At 38.9% G+C, this 12,193-nt stretch overlaps 1 protein-coding gene across 3 annotated transcripts in view; it reads left to right on the top strand.

Annotated features, from left to right (window-relative positions):
• The window catches only part of acsl6 (acyl-CoA synthetase long chain family member 6), a 40,218-nt gene extending 28,444 nt beyond the window's left edge, over nucleotides 1-11,774 (top strand). For all 3 annotated transcript variants that reach the window (XM_035177923.2, XM_035177924.2, XM_035177925.2), the window contains exons 13-22: nucleotides 2,824-2,958; nucleotides 3,299-3,433; nucleotides 4,471-4,566; nucleotides 5,260-5,332; nucleotides 7,449-7,537; nucleotides 7,980-8,096; nucleotides 8,214-8,357; nucleotides 8,544-8,645; nucleotides 8,766-8,837; nucleotides 9,539-11,774. In XM_035177923.2, the coding sequence (XP_035033814.1) occupies nucleotides 2,824-2,958; nucleotides 3,299-3,433; nucleotides 4,471-4,566; nucleotides 5,260-5,332; nucleotides 7,449-7,537; nucleotides 7,980-8,096; nucleotides 8,214-8,357; nucleotides 8,544-8,645; nucleotides 8,766-8,837; nucleotides 9,539-9,679 (1,104 nt within the window). In that variant the 3' untranslated portion in view covers nucleotides 9,680-11,774. The remainder of the gene's footprint in view (nucleotides 1-2,823; nucleotides 2,959-3,298; nucleotides 3,434-4,470; nucleotides 4,567-5,259; nucleotides 5,333-7,448; nucleotides 7,538-7,979; nucleotides 8,097-8,213; nucleotides 8,358-8,543; nucleotides 8,646-8,765; nucleotides 8,838-9,538) is intronic.
• Nucleotides 11,775-12,193: the final 419 nt, after the last annotated feature.

Genomic DNA, 12,193 nt, shown 5'->3' on the forward strand with positions numbered 1-12,193 from the left:
CAAACTTCTACCACTTTTGATTACTGATTCAGGATCAAATAGAATGTAGTGGAACCTTTTGTTGCTCCAAATTAACTTCAGCCTTAATGAACCCTTTCCATAGTCCTTACATGTTAGGATATCAATATTTCATTTTATATGTGTGTGTTCATATTTTTGTTTCCCCTTTGGGACCTTTTTTCAGCATAAACACTGACCTTGTCAGGACCAGTAGCCTAATGAGGCCAAACATCATGTCCAAGGGCCTGCTTAAGGTTGGGGATAAGGTTTTAGTTATAGGCCGACCTCAATGAATGTAGGTCAATGGAAGTCCTATTCAGGACAGCTGCACAAACTTGTGTGTGGGGGGGTGGGGGAGGGTGGTTCAGGTATTACTCACTTGTGGGGACCCAATCTATTTACACATCAGGACTATAGTCTTCCGTACAGGGACAACAAAACAAATCCCTATATTGTAAAATATTAGTTTAAGGTGAAGACTTGTTTTAAAGTTAGGTTATGTTTAGGTGTAAGTCAAGGTTAATGTCAGGGGTTACTTTTTGGGTTACGCAAGTTGTAGTTAAGTTTAGTCTCCAGAAAATGACATCACTGTATCACTTTAAATCCTCTGGAGTCATGGGAAGTGCGTCTGTGTGTGCATGTGTGTGTGTGTGTGTGTGCATGTGTGCATGTGTGTTTGTGTGTGCGTGGGCGCCAATCGGGTTGCATCAGGTCAAACGAGTGTGGTTCATGTGCCTGCAAAACACTGCAGCGTTGATAGCGACGCAAGACTCAGTCCCAGGAAACCACCTTAGTTCCCCATAAAGCAGCGCATCAGATTACACAACAGGAGTCTCACGCTTACACACAAACACAGCACACTTATTGTCTCACACTAGATGGAAAATGTCTCAATCAAATGGTGGAAAAAGAGGGTGGACCTTCTGCTTCTGTGTGCTTGGATCATTCTTATTCAGTCTACAAACGTGTCCCAATCTGCAATAGCTCCGATTTTAAATACAGACGTTTTCATTCAAAGGTTCAGTGTGTAAGATTTAGGTGAAAGGGATGTATTGGCACAATTTGAATATAAAATAATCTGAGTGATGTTTTCACGAGTGTGTTTTATCTCAATTCTACAAATTGTTGTTTTCTTTACCCTAGAATGGGCCCTTTTTATTTAAATACTTTATTTTTACATCGGGAGCGGGTCCTCTCTACGGAGACCACCATGTTTTTTTACAGTAGCCCAAACTGGACAAACTAAACATCTTTTGGGTTTTTATGACAACTGAAGGCTACCACAGGTTCTCCTTCATGTTTGGAAGGGGAGGGTGAGGTGAGGGGTGTTCAGCTGTAACATGCAACTTCACCTCTAGATGTCTCTAAGTTCTACACACTGAACCTTTAAGTATCCTCCTTGTCGGTTTGTACTAAAACCTCCTCTCGTGTCCAAGTCCAAGTTGCAGCAACATTTGCAATCCCTGAGTTGTTAACATGTAATCAGTACTTCAGCTCATATTGAGTATTAGTAGTTAGAGGTCTTACTGATTAGTTGATCTTTGCTGAGTAATGAGTCACTAGTTTAGCTGATAACTTGTGTTATTCCTCTTTTTGAAATTAATATTTCACCCCATATAATATCGCTACATTTATCCGACAGTTCAAATTTCAAAATTGACCAAATAGATGCATTTTTTTAAGACTAAAAAAGCAGTTGGTCGATAACAAAGGTGTGTTATGCAAGTATTTTATAATTAAGAATTATGTAATGTTCTGGAATATAAGTTGCAAATTTGAAGAATGTATCCTAAAAAATATGACAAAATGTTGTCTATTATGAGTTTATAACTTTTATAATGTTCCTTGTTTTGTTTCATATTATTAATAGTTAGTATATGCCTGTATGTTAAAGTATTTCGTGGTATGTGGTATTAAGCTCTTTCCAGCATGGGAGTATTTCATGGGTCAGATAATCTGTGTGTGAGGCTGAGTGCTTCCAGATGTTTGTTGTAAATCGGTCATGGTCACTATCAGCCAAACCAGCTGGGGCTTTTCTTAGTTTGGTTTTTTTAAATGATACAAAAAAGGAAGTTTTACTGTTGTTCTAGGGAATCTCCGCTCACACTCTGAATATTCACTGTACTGTACAGTATTTATTTTTATACTTCTACCACAGAATTTTGTGTGTTTAATATATTAGTGATATTCATGCAGTTTCAGAACAGACAGGCAGACCCTTTGGAGTTTTAAATAAAGGACACATTCGAACCAGTTACAGCTGTAAAATACTGTCATATATAAATTAGACTCTGCAATAATACATTTACATTAAGACTTAAACTACATTTATCTGTGAATACTTGGCTTTACTTGTACTTTACATGGTTCGTTTGCTTTAGTAGGATGAGTAATTATCGTTACTGATGGTAACAATGACTGTCTTCCACACACTAAAACTTTTGTCTTATTCATAGTAAAAACAATAAGTATTCAATATAAAAAGTCAGGTTCCTCTTTTGGCTAAGTGACATGGGACTTGAAAGTGTGAGAGTAGACAAATAGGATGACTGATACACACACTGGTATTTCACATGATGGCCCAACAACTGTTTATTGAATCCATTTAGTATGTTTTATCCTGTGTGACACAATCTAGTGGAGTCAGGTGTTATTACGGCCACTCAGCACTGTGCACAGAATGTTATAAACATAATTATAAAATGTTCTCTCTAATGCAATTATGACATACTGTTTAAAAAAAAGTATAATGTAAATTAATTGTACTGTCTATCAGTACTTATATGCCAGACAGCTGACTTTGTTATGTGTCTGTCTCTGCAGTCTGTGGTCTACTGCCATGGAGGACGGATCGGCTTCTACCAGGGCGACATCCGTCTCCTGCCAGATGACATGAAGGCCCTGCGGCCAACCATTTTCCCTGTGGTGCCTCGACTGCTCAACCGCATGTACGACAAGGTGAGATGAGCATCTCGGATTATTCAGTTCAATTTGGTTTTCTCCATACATTAAAAACACCGGCTATGGAAATTATTGACCTATGACGGCGACAACTATTTCTATATATGGTTACCGTTACTTTTGGAGTCGTGCAAATTTTCAGGATAGAATAATGAAGTGGTGGTTTTGAACAATGAGTTCAGAAACGAATGTTGTGTAATAAACAAAGAAATCAGAGTTTTGCTCTCGCTCAAGGTTTTACCAACCTTTCTGTAGTTTAATATATTTTACGTGTGTTTCACATAATAGACAGGACTGTCCCAAACCAATCTGAATCTGAGTGCTTTGTCGTTTGCAGATTTTCAGCCAGGCCAACAGCCCACTGAAGCGCTGGCTGCTCAACTTCGCTGCAAAGAGAAAAGGTGCTGAGGTCAGCAGCGGGATCATTCGCAGCGACAGCATCTGGGACAAAATCTTCTTCAGTAAGATTCAGGTAAATGGCGTTGCCTCTCCCCCAGAGATAAAAATAAGACATATAATCAGACTTGCTACATTAGCTGCTGATAAAATCTCATCATTAACACATAGTTTGCACAGGAAAGTCTAGTTGGAGTCGATCCAAGCTCCTCATTCACTTCTGTGCATTTCTAAAACAAATGATTTCATATTCTTTCATCAGTCTTTCATAATTGATGTAGCATGTTGAACCATCCTAATTATGTTGAGTTGAGACACACCTGTTAGATACTCAGTGACTGCATCAAGGCAGTTTTATTTGTTTTTCTACAGATATTCACACCCTGCAAAGAGCCGCTTTTCAATGTCACTTACAGTCAGACAGGTCAGCTGCAATGAAAACTCAGCTCAGACAATGTCCCTTTGAGTAATTACAAAAACAAAAGACAATTCAATTTACGGCTTTTTGAGTTCTATAATCTCATTTTCACCCATTCCTTAAAATCCAATATATAAAAAAAAGCAGCTGTAAAAGACGAGTAGTTTACTTATAACCTGTATTTACTCTTTAGTTTGTTTCACTGTCGTTTGAAACATCTTTCAACTGACCCCTGTGCAGTTAGATAAACCTGTGAAAACATAGAATCAAATCTCAAGTTTCCCACTGTGATAAATATTTCCGGCTAAATTAAACTCCGCTAATCGGCTTCATCAGGACTGTGGGGGTGTGGTTTGTTTAGATACCAGTGACAAATGAACACAATGGTCTTCAGATGTTGTCAGCTGAGCCACTGTGAGAAGAGCACAGAGAACAAAAGTTACTTAAATATGTCCAAAAATAGCAAAAGAGTTCTAACCTCAACTCTTATTAAACTGACTGAGGAAACAGAAAAGTTTTCAGGGCCTTTAAAGCTGAATACTCCATTTGTTCTAATCCATTGTCAACATTAATATATTCCTGGACATTTTTTTCATGATTGCTACTATTGTTATAATAAAACAATATGTAAATATTAATAATGGGTATATTGTTGTATGTGTATATTTATAATAATATCCTTTCTCTTTGTATAGGTCAGCCTGGGAGGAAGGTTGAGGATGATTATAACAGGGGCAGCTCCTACCTCGCCCAGTGTCCTGGGATTCCTCAGAGCAGCTCTGGGATGCCAGGTCAAAGACACACACACACACACACACACACACACACACACACACACACACACACACACACACACACACACACACACACACACACACACACACACACACACACACACACACACACACACACACACACACACACACACACACACACACACACACACACACACACACACACACACACACACACAGTGCACAGAAGACAGCAAACAGCTGTGTGCAGCAAGCCAACCACTTTGTACACCACCTGCTCAGCTGCACATGGCAGACAGACACCGTGAGCGTCTAGCTGGTGAACATTGTTTAACATTTACAAGATAAAGAGCCAAATGTTTCCCTCAGGAGTTGGTAGAGAGACCAAAACACGATTCTTAATGAATGTTTATTTTGCTCTGTAACTGAACGACGTCTAAACATGCAGCTCTATGCAAACAAGTTCCTCATATCTACTGAATAGTTGATAAGTGAATGAGGCGCACATAACCTATTTCTGCTGCCACCATGTGGCCATGAACAAATCTCAAACTAAGACTGAACCAACAACAGACCTGTTCTTAAGAAGGTGTCAGATAAACATCACAAAGATAGATACAGAAGCAGCACCAGCATACACTGATGCATGTGTTCCTAAACCACACATTCACATATGAATACAGTATGTGGATTCATGCATGTCCTTTACACAGTGTCGTCTGTCTGTAGGTGTACGAGGCGTACGGCCAGACGGAGTGCACAGCTGGCTGCACGTTCACCACACCCGGAGACTGGACCCCAGGTGAGCCGGCGTTTATGCAACAGACCGAGAAAATATCCTTATCTCTGCCCGACTCACTCGGCCTGTTTACTCAACCACAGGCTCGGTTCAAAGGTCTAAAAGTGGTATTTAACTCCCACACTGAAACATATATGAAGTCACTGTCTATAAACTGTAAAAAGAAAAAAAAGGAATTCTGTTATCACTGCTGCTGCTCAGCCTGAACCCGCCTGCCATCAAAACTGTGCCAGTGGGGGGGCCGCACGTCTTATCAGCCTGATGAATGATTAACAGACTGCCCTGAGAAAAATAAGCAGGACGTGAGGGTTGTATACAGTAGGGGAGGGTGAGACAGATGGAGAGAGAGAGAGAAGCTGCTGGGCCACATTAGTCTGTAGCAGTAGTAGAGTTCAGGCCAATGCCAACATCAACAAGCGGGCAAAGAAGACACTCATTATCTGTCATTACTGCCTCTATTTACCTTGTTGGCTGCTGCATTGTTGCGTTCAGCCTTTTGGCATTGATTGGAATTTCCCATGCTATGTCGATGAGGTTTACACTTTATGAGGGCACTCATTAAAAAATACATTTATGGACAAAGTCAAAACACAATAAGGCAGTGCATTTTAAAACTGTAGTATTTCTCGAAAACTAAATAGCAATTATTATTGAATGTATATGATATGATTATATCATATTTAATAATGAAAATAATCATCATTATCATGTAAAAGTAATAACAAATGTGGAATAGGTCATGTGATTTACTTGTTTACAAAATATTTGTATTCGAAAATAAAAATAAAAAATAATTACAGGGTTTATTTATTTGCTACAGACTATTTCCTCAAATAGTTTCTGAATAAAAATGTAATGTCTGCCCGGAAAAATCTAAATTGTTTACCAACATTTAAAAGATACTTCAGTTTGAAACACACAAAAAAATTCAACAAAACAAGTTATATTATCACAGTTGATAACTTTAATTAAAAAAAACCTAATTTACCAACTTAAGTAAATTTGTTGGTAAATAACTTTCTTTTTTTCAGTATATATCAAAATACAAAATGTTTGTCAATCAACAATAGTTTGATCTCAGTTTGGTGAAGAGAGATCCACATTAGTTTTGCAGTAAGAAGACATGTAAGACTATGGATTGGTGAAGGGACCAGTTTTAGAACGACTTGTCAGTGTGAACAAAGGATACATGAGAACTTGATAATTCTAAGATGGCGTCCTGTCCGTTCCAGTGACAGTTGTTTGCCTCCACACATTTTTTTTTTTTAAGTCTTCTAACTGCAGAGAACAACTGTAACATTACGTCACAGCCCAGTGCTCTTCCTCAGGGCCTCATGAACATGCCCACACCTGCTCAGTTCCCCTCTATTGACAGAACTGAAGTGACTCAGTAAGAAAACCACATTGAAAACTCTATTGCTTTTTAAACACATCCATTCTCCTGGAGAACATGGTGATGAGTCAGGACTTTAGTAGATGTGTAATTATCCTCTTAAGGAACATCATTGCTAAAAAAAGAACCACTTAAAAAGTAAATTATTTCTCTCTTCATCATCTTCATTTACTGTAAATGTTTCAACAACTGCACAAAACACGAGACTTTAAAATCTGTTGCCTACATGTGATTTCAAACAATGTTATAACACTTGACAACAAAACAAACTGACATTTAAATGTAAAATGTAAAATGTATAAGAAAACTAAGAAGATCATCAGATACAGTGGCAGGAGTAAGTGCCATTCGTTTTTTTTATGATCCTTTGATATAATCTTTGCTCTTCATGTTCACATATTTTTTTAAAGGAAAGACGGCTGAAACAAAAATGACACAGACACGACACTTGTTGTTTGACCACATATCAGAAAAGAACCACAAACACGAGTGACTGGCAGCTGGTATGTGCCCCTGCCTGTTGTGCCACTTACAGCAGGGTCAGTCATTTAGGACAATTAGATAACACTTAGCATTTATATTCAGGCTAGCATTGCCCCCTACTGCTCAGTTCTCATATTGCATGAGATATCTGGATCTATGGGGAAATGCATCTTACTTCTCTTCTCTCTTTTCTTTGAGTTTTTCCTATCCTGTCTAATTATTTTTTCTCTGCCTGACCAACAGGTCACGTCGGAGCTCCGCTGCCATGTAACCTCATCAAACTGGTGGACGTTCCTGATAAGAACTACTTTGCCTCTAAGGGAGAGGGAGAGGTGAGCAGCATGATTTGTGAAAGAAAGAGACGTACATATTGCACATCAACTGTATAATGAGGGTATATGTGTGTGTTCGGTGAGAGTTTAAGATCATTTGAAATTTGACAAAGCCACTTTGATTTGAAGACACAAGGCCAAGACACAAGATGTGGCGCTGAAGGGAAAATCACGATAAACACAAATTAGAAAACCTAACCTAACCTGAAAAGATGATGACACATAAGAAAACACAACAGCAAATCACTATGTCAACAGTGCGTCCGTCCAATTAGCCACGTTAATGTGTTTCGTCCTTCGTCCTTTGTTGTTTGTGATTTGACGTTATGATTTGCACTTCAGGGCCACAATAAAGATGTGAAACAAAATGTTGTTTATTATTACCAGAGCAGAAAGGATTACAAAAGATATGATATCTACCCTTTTCTAATCTTCCATCTAGGTTTGTGTGAAGGGACCAAACGTGTTTAAGGGCTACCTCAAAGACCCAGAGAGGTCGGCAGAGACGCTGGACACAGACGGCTGGCTCCACACCGGAGACATCGGCAAATGGTTACCTGTAAGAACCTGCAGATTACATAAGACTCCAATATTTACTTATTATAGTCTAATATTTTTGCTCCTTGTATTTGTTCGAGGAATTTTCACCCTGTTCTCAACCCCATGTCTCGTGTAGAACGGCACGCTGAAGATCATCGACAGGAAGAAGCATATCTTCAAGTTGGCACAGGGCGAGTACATCTCCCCGGAGAAGATCGAGAACATCTACATTAGGAGTGAACCTGTGGCACAGCTGTATGTTCATGGAGACAGTCTGCAGGTAAGGACAATGTCAGACACACACACATGCACAGTATTCTAATGTTCTGTTGACATGGAGTCTGTCTCCTGCTCAGACTCTTAGTTGTTTGTACACCATATCAAACCAGGACAAATAAAATACATGCTCACCTTCACGTGTAAAATCTTTTGACTTTTTCTCCTTGTGGTCATTTGCCCTTTGCAGTCCTGTTTGGTGGGGATTGTGGTTCCTGACCCTGAAGTAATGCCTGGATGGGCCAAGAAGAAAGGCATGTTGGGTACCTACAAGGACCTCTGTAAAAACACGGTAGGTGACACATGGCTCAGACCTTTGTGAGATACGATCAAGCTTCAGATAAAGTTGTTAATGACAGATGCTGAGAAGATGAAGTTTAAGAAAGAAAACCTTCCTTTTTTTTGGCAACAGGAGCTAAAGAAGGCAATCCTTGAAGATTTAGTGCGTTTGGGCAAAGCCAGCGGCCTCCACTCGTTTGAGCAGGTAAGCAGGGGAAAATCTGTTAAGATATATTTGTTTGCTGCATCATTTTCTTCGTGTCTTTGCAAAAATATTTTAAATAACTTTAGTCTTTAAGCTATCATAAGATTTATGAATACATCTTTGTCGGGTTAGAGTTTTCACAAATTGCTCCAGTGGAGATACAGTGGTCTAACCAAAGACTGTATAAAGACGGTTGCAGTGTAGGTCATGAACTCTGCTTCCTCCATGTTAGCAAATGGGACATGGACCAAACTAAAAAGTCAAAGTACTCGACAAATACATTTTTTCTCAAAGATAGTTTCTGTCAGGTAGTTCTTGTCACACTGGTGTTTGTTCAAGTGTTGATATTCCTGGTTAGTTTGGTTTTAGAGACTGACTCACTGTGGAGCACATGTCTCGACAGGACCTCGATACCGCAGCTTTGTAAATAACAGAAAAATATTTACTCTGAAGCAAATTTTATATATACTGTTGTTATACTTAATTTTGTTAAATCTTTATAAATATTACAGACCATATTTTAGAAAATTGATATTTTCCAATAAAGATTATATACAACAAATAATTTAACAAGTATAACAAATTCAGTTACTAACTAGGTGTTTATTTCCTTGGTTAATTCCATGTCTTAAGCTAATGCCTCACAATATCACATGAAGTTACACAAACATTCACCATCTTTTTGTATTTCCTGTATTCAGGTGAAGAACATCTACATCCACAACCAGATGTTCTCCATCGAGAACGGCCTCCTGACTCCGACGCTCAAGGCCAAGAGATCCGAGCTGAAGGAGTTCTTCAAGGGGAAGATCGACCAGCTCTACAACAGCATCTCCATGTGAAGGCTGGAGGGACCACGTTTTTTCCCTCGAGCATCTTAACACTAAGATCTGCTTTGACCGTCGACGTGCCAGCGGTCAGAGATGCTTCACCTTGGGTTTAACGTGCTTCGGGAAAGCAAGTGAAACGTGGCTCTGCTTTGTAAGATTTAACAGCAGCTAAATAAAAACAAATCAAACAAAGAAATAAAGTGAAAGGTAGTGCACAACGTCATGTGCATGTCCTTGTTATGTATGCATTTACTGTGTCATAATTAAATGGAATGACAGGTTTTTAAAAAAGACAGTTATTTAGCTTCTAGACTTAATAATGGAATGAATTGCTTTTCATTATGACATGAATTTTCAACGTCACAACAAAACCCCTGATGGGCTGAATGTGAGAGCACAGGATGGACACATGTTGCAGTGTATCTTGTAACTACTTTTGTTCTACCAACAGAAAAAAGGAAAATTACTGTACTTAAGAAATTTATAGTGAGGGACCTTTTGTACCATGAAGATATTCTCTCTTCTGTCATCAGCCGTAGTAAAGATATATATATATATACTGCAAGATTCATCCATCCTTAAGTCTCATGCCAGCAATAATTGGCTTATTGTCCCTGTGCTGAGCTGTGATTGAGGATTTCGTTTAAAATTGTTGGCACAAACAGAGTAACGACAGTGCTTCGTGTGCACTGTTGTGTAATACACCTCTTAACTTAGCTTCCTGTGTAATGATTTGTTTTTAATGCGGCCTGGAAAATTGATGTCACATTATGAATTGTGTTACTGTCCATTAAATATGAAGTTTTCAATTTCGTTATGACACAGTGTAAACGCTCAACACACATATAAATGTGTATCGTTTTTCTTTGTTTGACTTGTTCTCATTTTGCCACGATGAATCTTCCATACACCGCTACCTGCGATCCACCCAATCAAACCATCAAATGCTCCGTCCCCAGCAGCACACACTCATCAGCACTTTTACGTTGAGAAGTCCAACTCCTGTTTCCAGCTAACTCTGCTCCTCCATCAGTTTCAACCCACCAGCCAGAACACTCAACCAAAATCCACTGCTGGGCTTTGACAGCTGTGTCTAGTGTAGCCAGAGGAGAGGTGTAGATGTGAGGGAATACTGACACCCTGTGCAACCGGGGTGAACTGCAGCCCCAGTGGGGAACAGTGGGTCACATTTCACTTGATCAGCTTCAGCAACATCTGAAGTTATATTGAACCCCCGATGTTGCACAATTAGACCAAAATCCACCTGTTTGAGAGCAGGATTACGATTGTAAGGAATCACTGTTGTCGACACTGTTCCACTGTGGAGCATCACAGTTCGTGTCATGTCTCCACTCGTCTGTCATCAGCAGTTTGGCATGCATGCTCCTCGTTTATATGAAGGACTTGCCCCACTGTAACGACCATCAAAGTTCACGCTGCACACTTGACACATTTGAATCTTTCAGTTTTTGTCCCGTCCATCTTTTGCACAGAGAGTATGAATGACAGGTAAAAGGAAAACAAACAAAAAAAAAGAACACGATGCAAAAAGCAGGGCTCGGGGCAATGCATGCAGTTTGCCCTGCAGTGCTGGGACCGTTAGCATTTGACTTGAAAAATGGGCAACTTATTCTTTGTGGCCATTAATAGCAGGTTTGTATACAGCTGCCCCACAGCCACCGCTGCTAGTGCAAGGCTTTGTAACGTAGGCAAAGCCGATGAATTCCACTCACCGAAAGCGAACAGAACATACATCAACTTTTAAAACAAGTAAAGAAAATGATTTTTCTCTGAAGGGGTTTACACATAGAGATAATGTATAGGCTTTTTAAGTTGATTACCGTCCCAAAGCATAAACAATGTGGATGTACATAAATGAGGACAGCTAGATGTAAGCATATTTATTAAATCAATGGTTTGAATGGATTTTTTTTTCTCTCTTTTTGCGTGTAGTGAGATGAATTGTAATTATTTATTTATCTATTCTGCTGTAAAATGGAATCAGCACCATATCCTTGTAATGATTGAGTGCAGCAATAGGGATGAGGGAGGGCGGGGACTAGGAAAAAGGGCAATGAAATAAAAGATATTCTGGAATGATTTTAAACCGGTGTCTGATTTCTTTCTTCCTGGTTTATTCAAAGCTTTTCACACACAGCTTTTGTTTTTAAAGTTTCAAACAACTAGTATATATTTATCTACCTTTTTGTTAAAATGTATGCAATTTAAATTATTCTTACAATGATTTAAAGTTGCAGCGAAATATCAGCTAAATGAAAATGTAAGTACTTTTTAAATGACTTCTATTCCTGTAATTTTACTTACTAGGTACTTAAAGTAAATTAATGCTTTTATACTTGATGCAACTTTGAATTCAGGAGTTAGGACAAAGCTTTTCTATACCATGGTATTTTACTCAGGTACAAGGTCTTGGTACATCTTACATCCCAAGTTAGCCATGTATCTGAAACATGTATTCAGACCCCATTTTAAGGATCAAAAGCCCAAAAGCATTGGAACCACATA

This window comes from Hippoglossus stenolepis, chromosome 15 (assembly GCF_022539355.2).
Source record: "Hippoglossus stenolepis isolate QCI-W04-F060 chromosome 15, HSTE1.2, whole genome shotgun sequence".
Taxonomy (NCBI): domain Eukaryota; kingdom Metazoa; phylum Chordata; class Actinopteri; order Pleuronectiformes; family Pleuronectidae; genus Hippoglossus; species Hippoglossus stenolepis.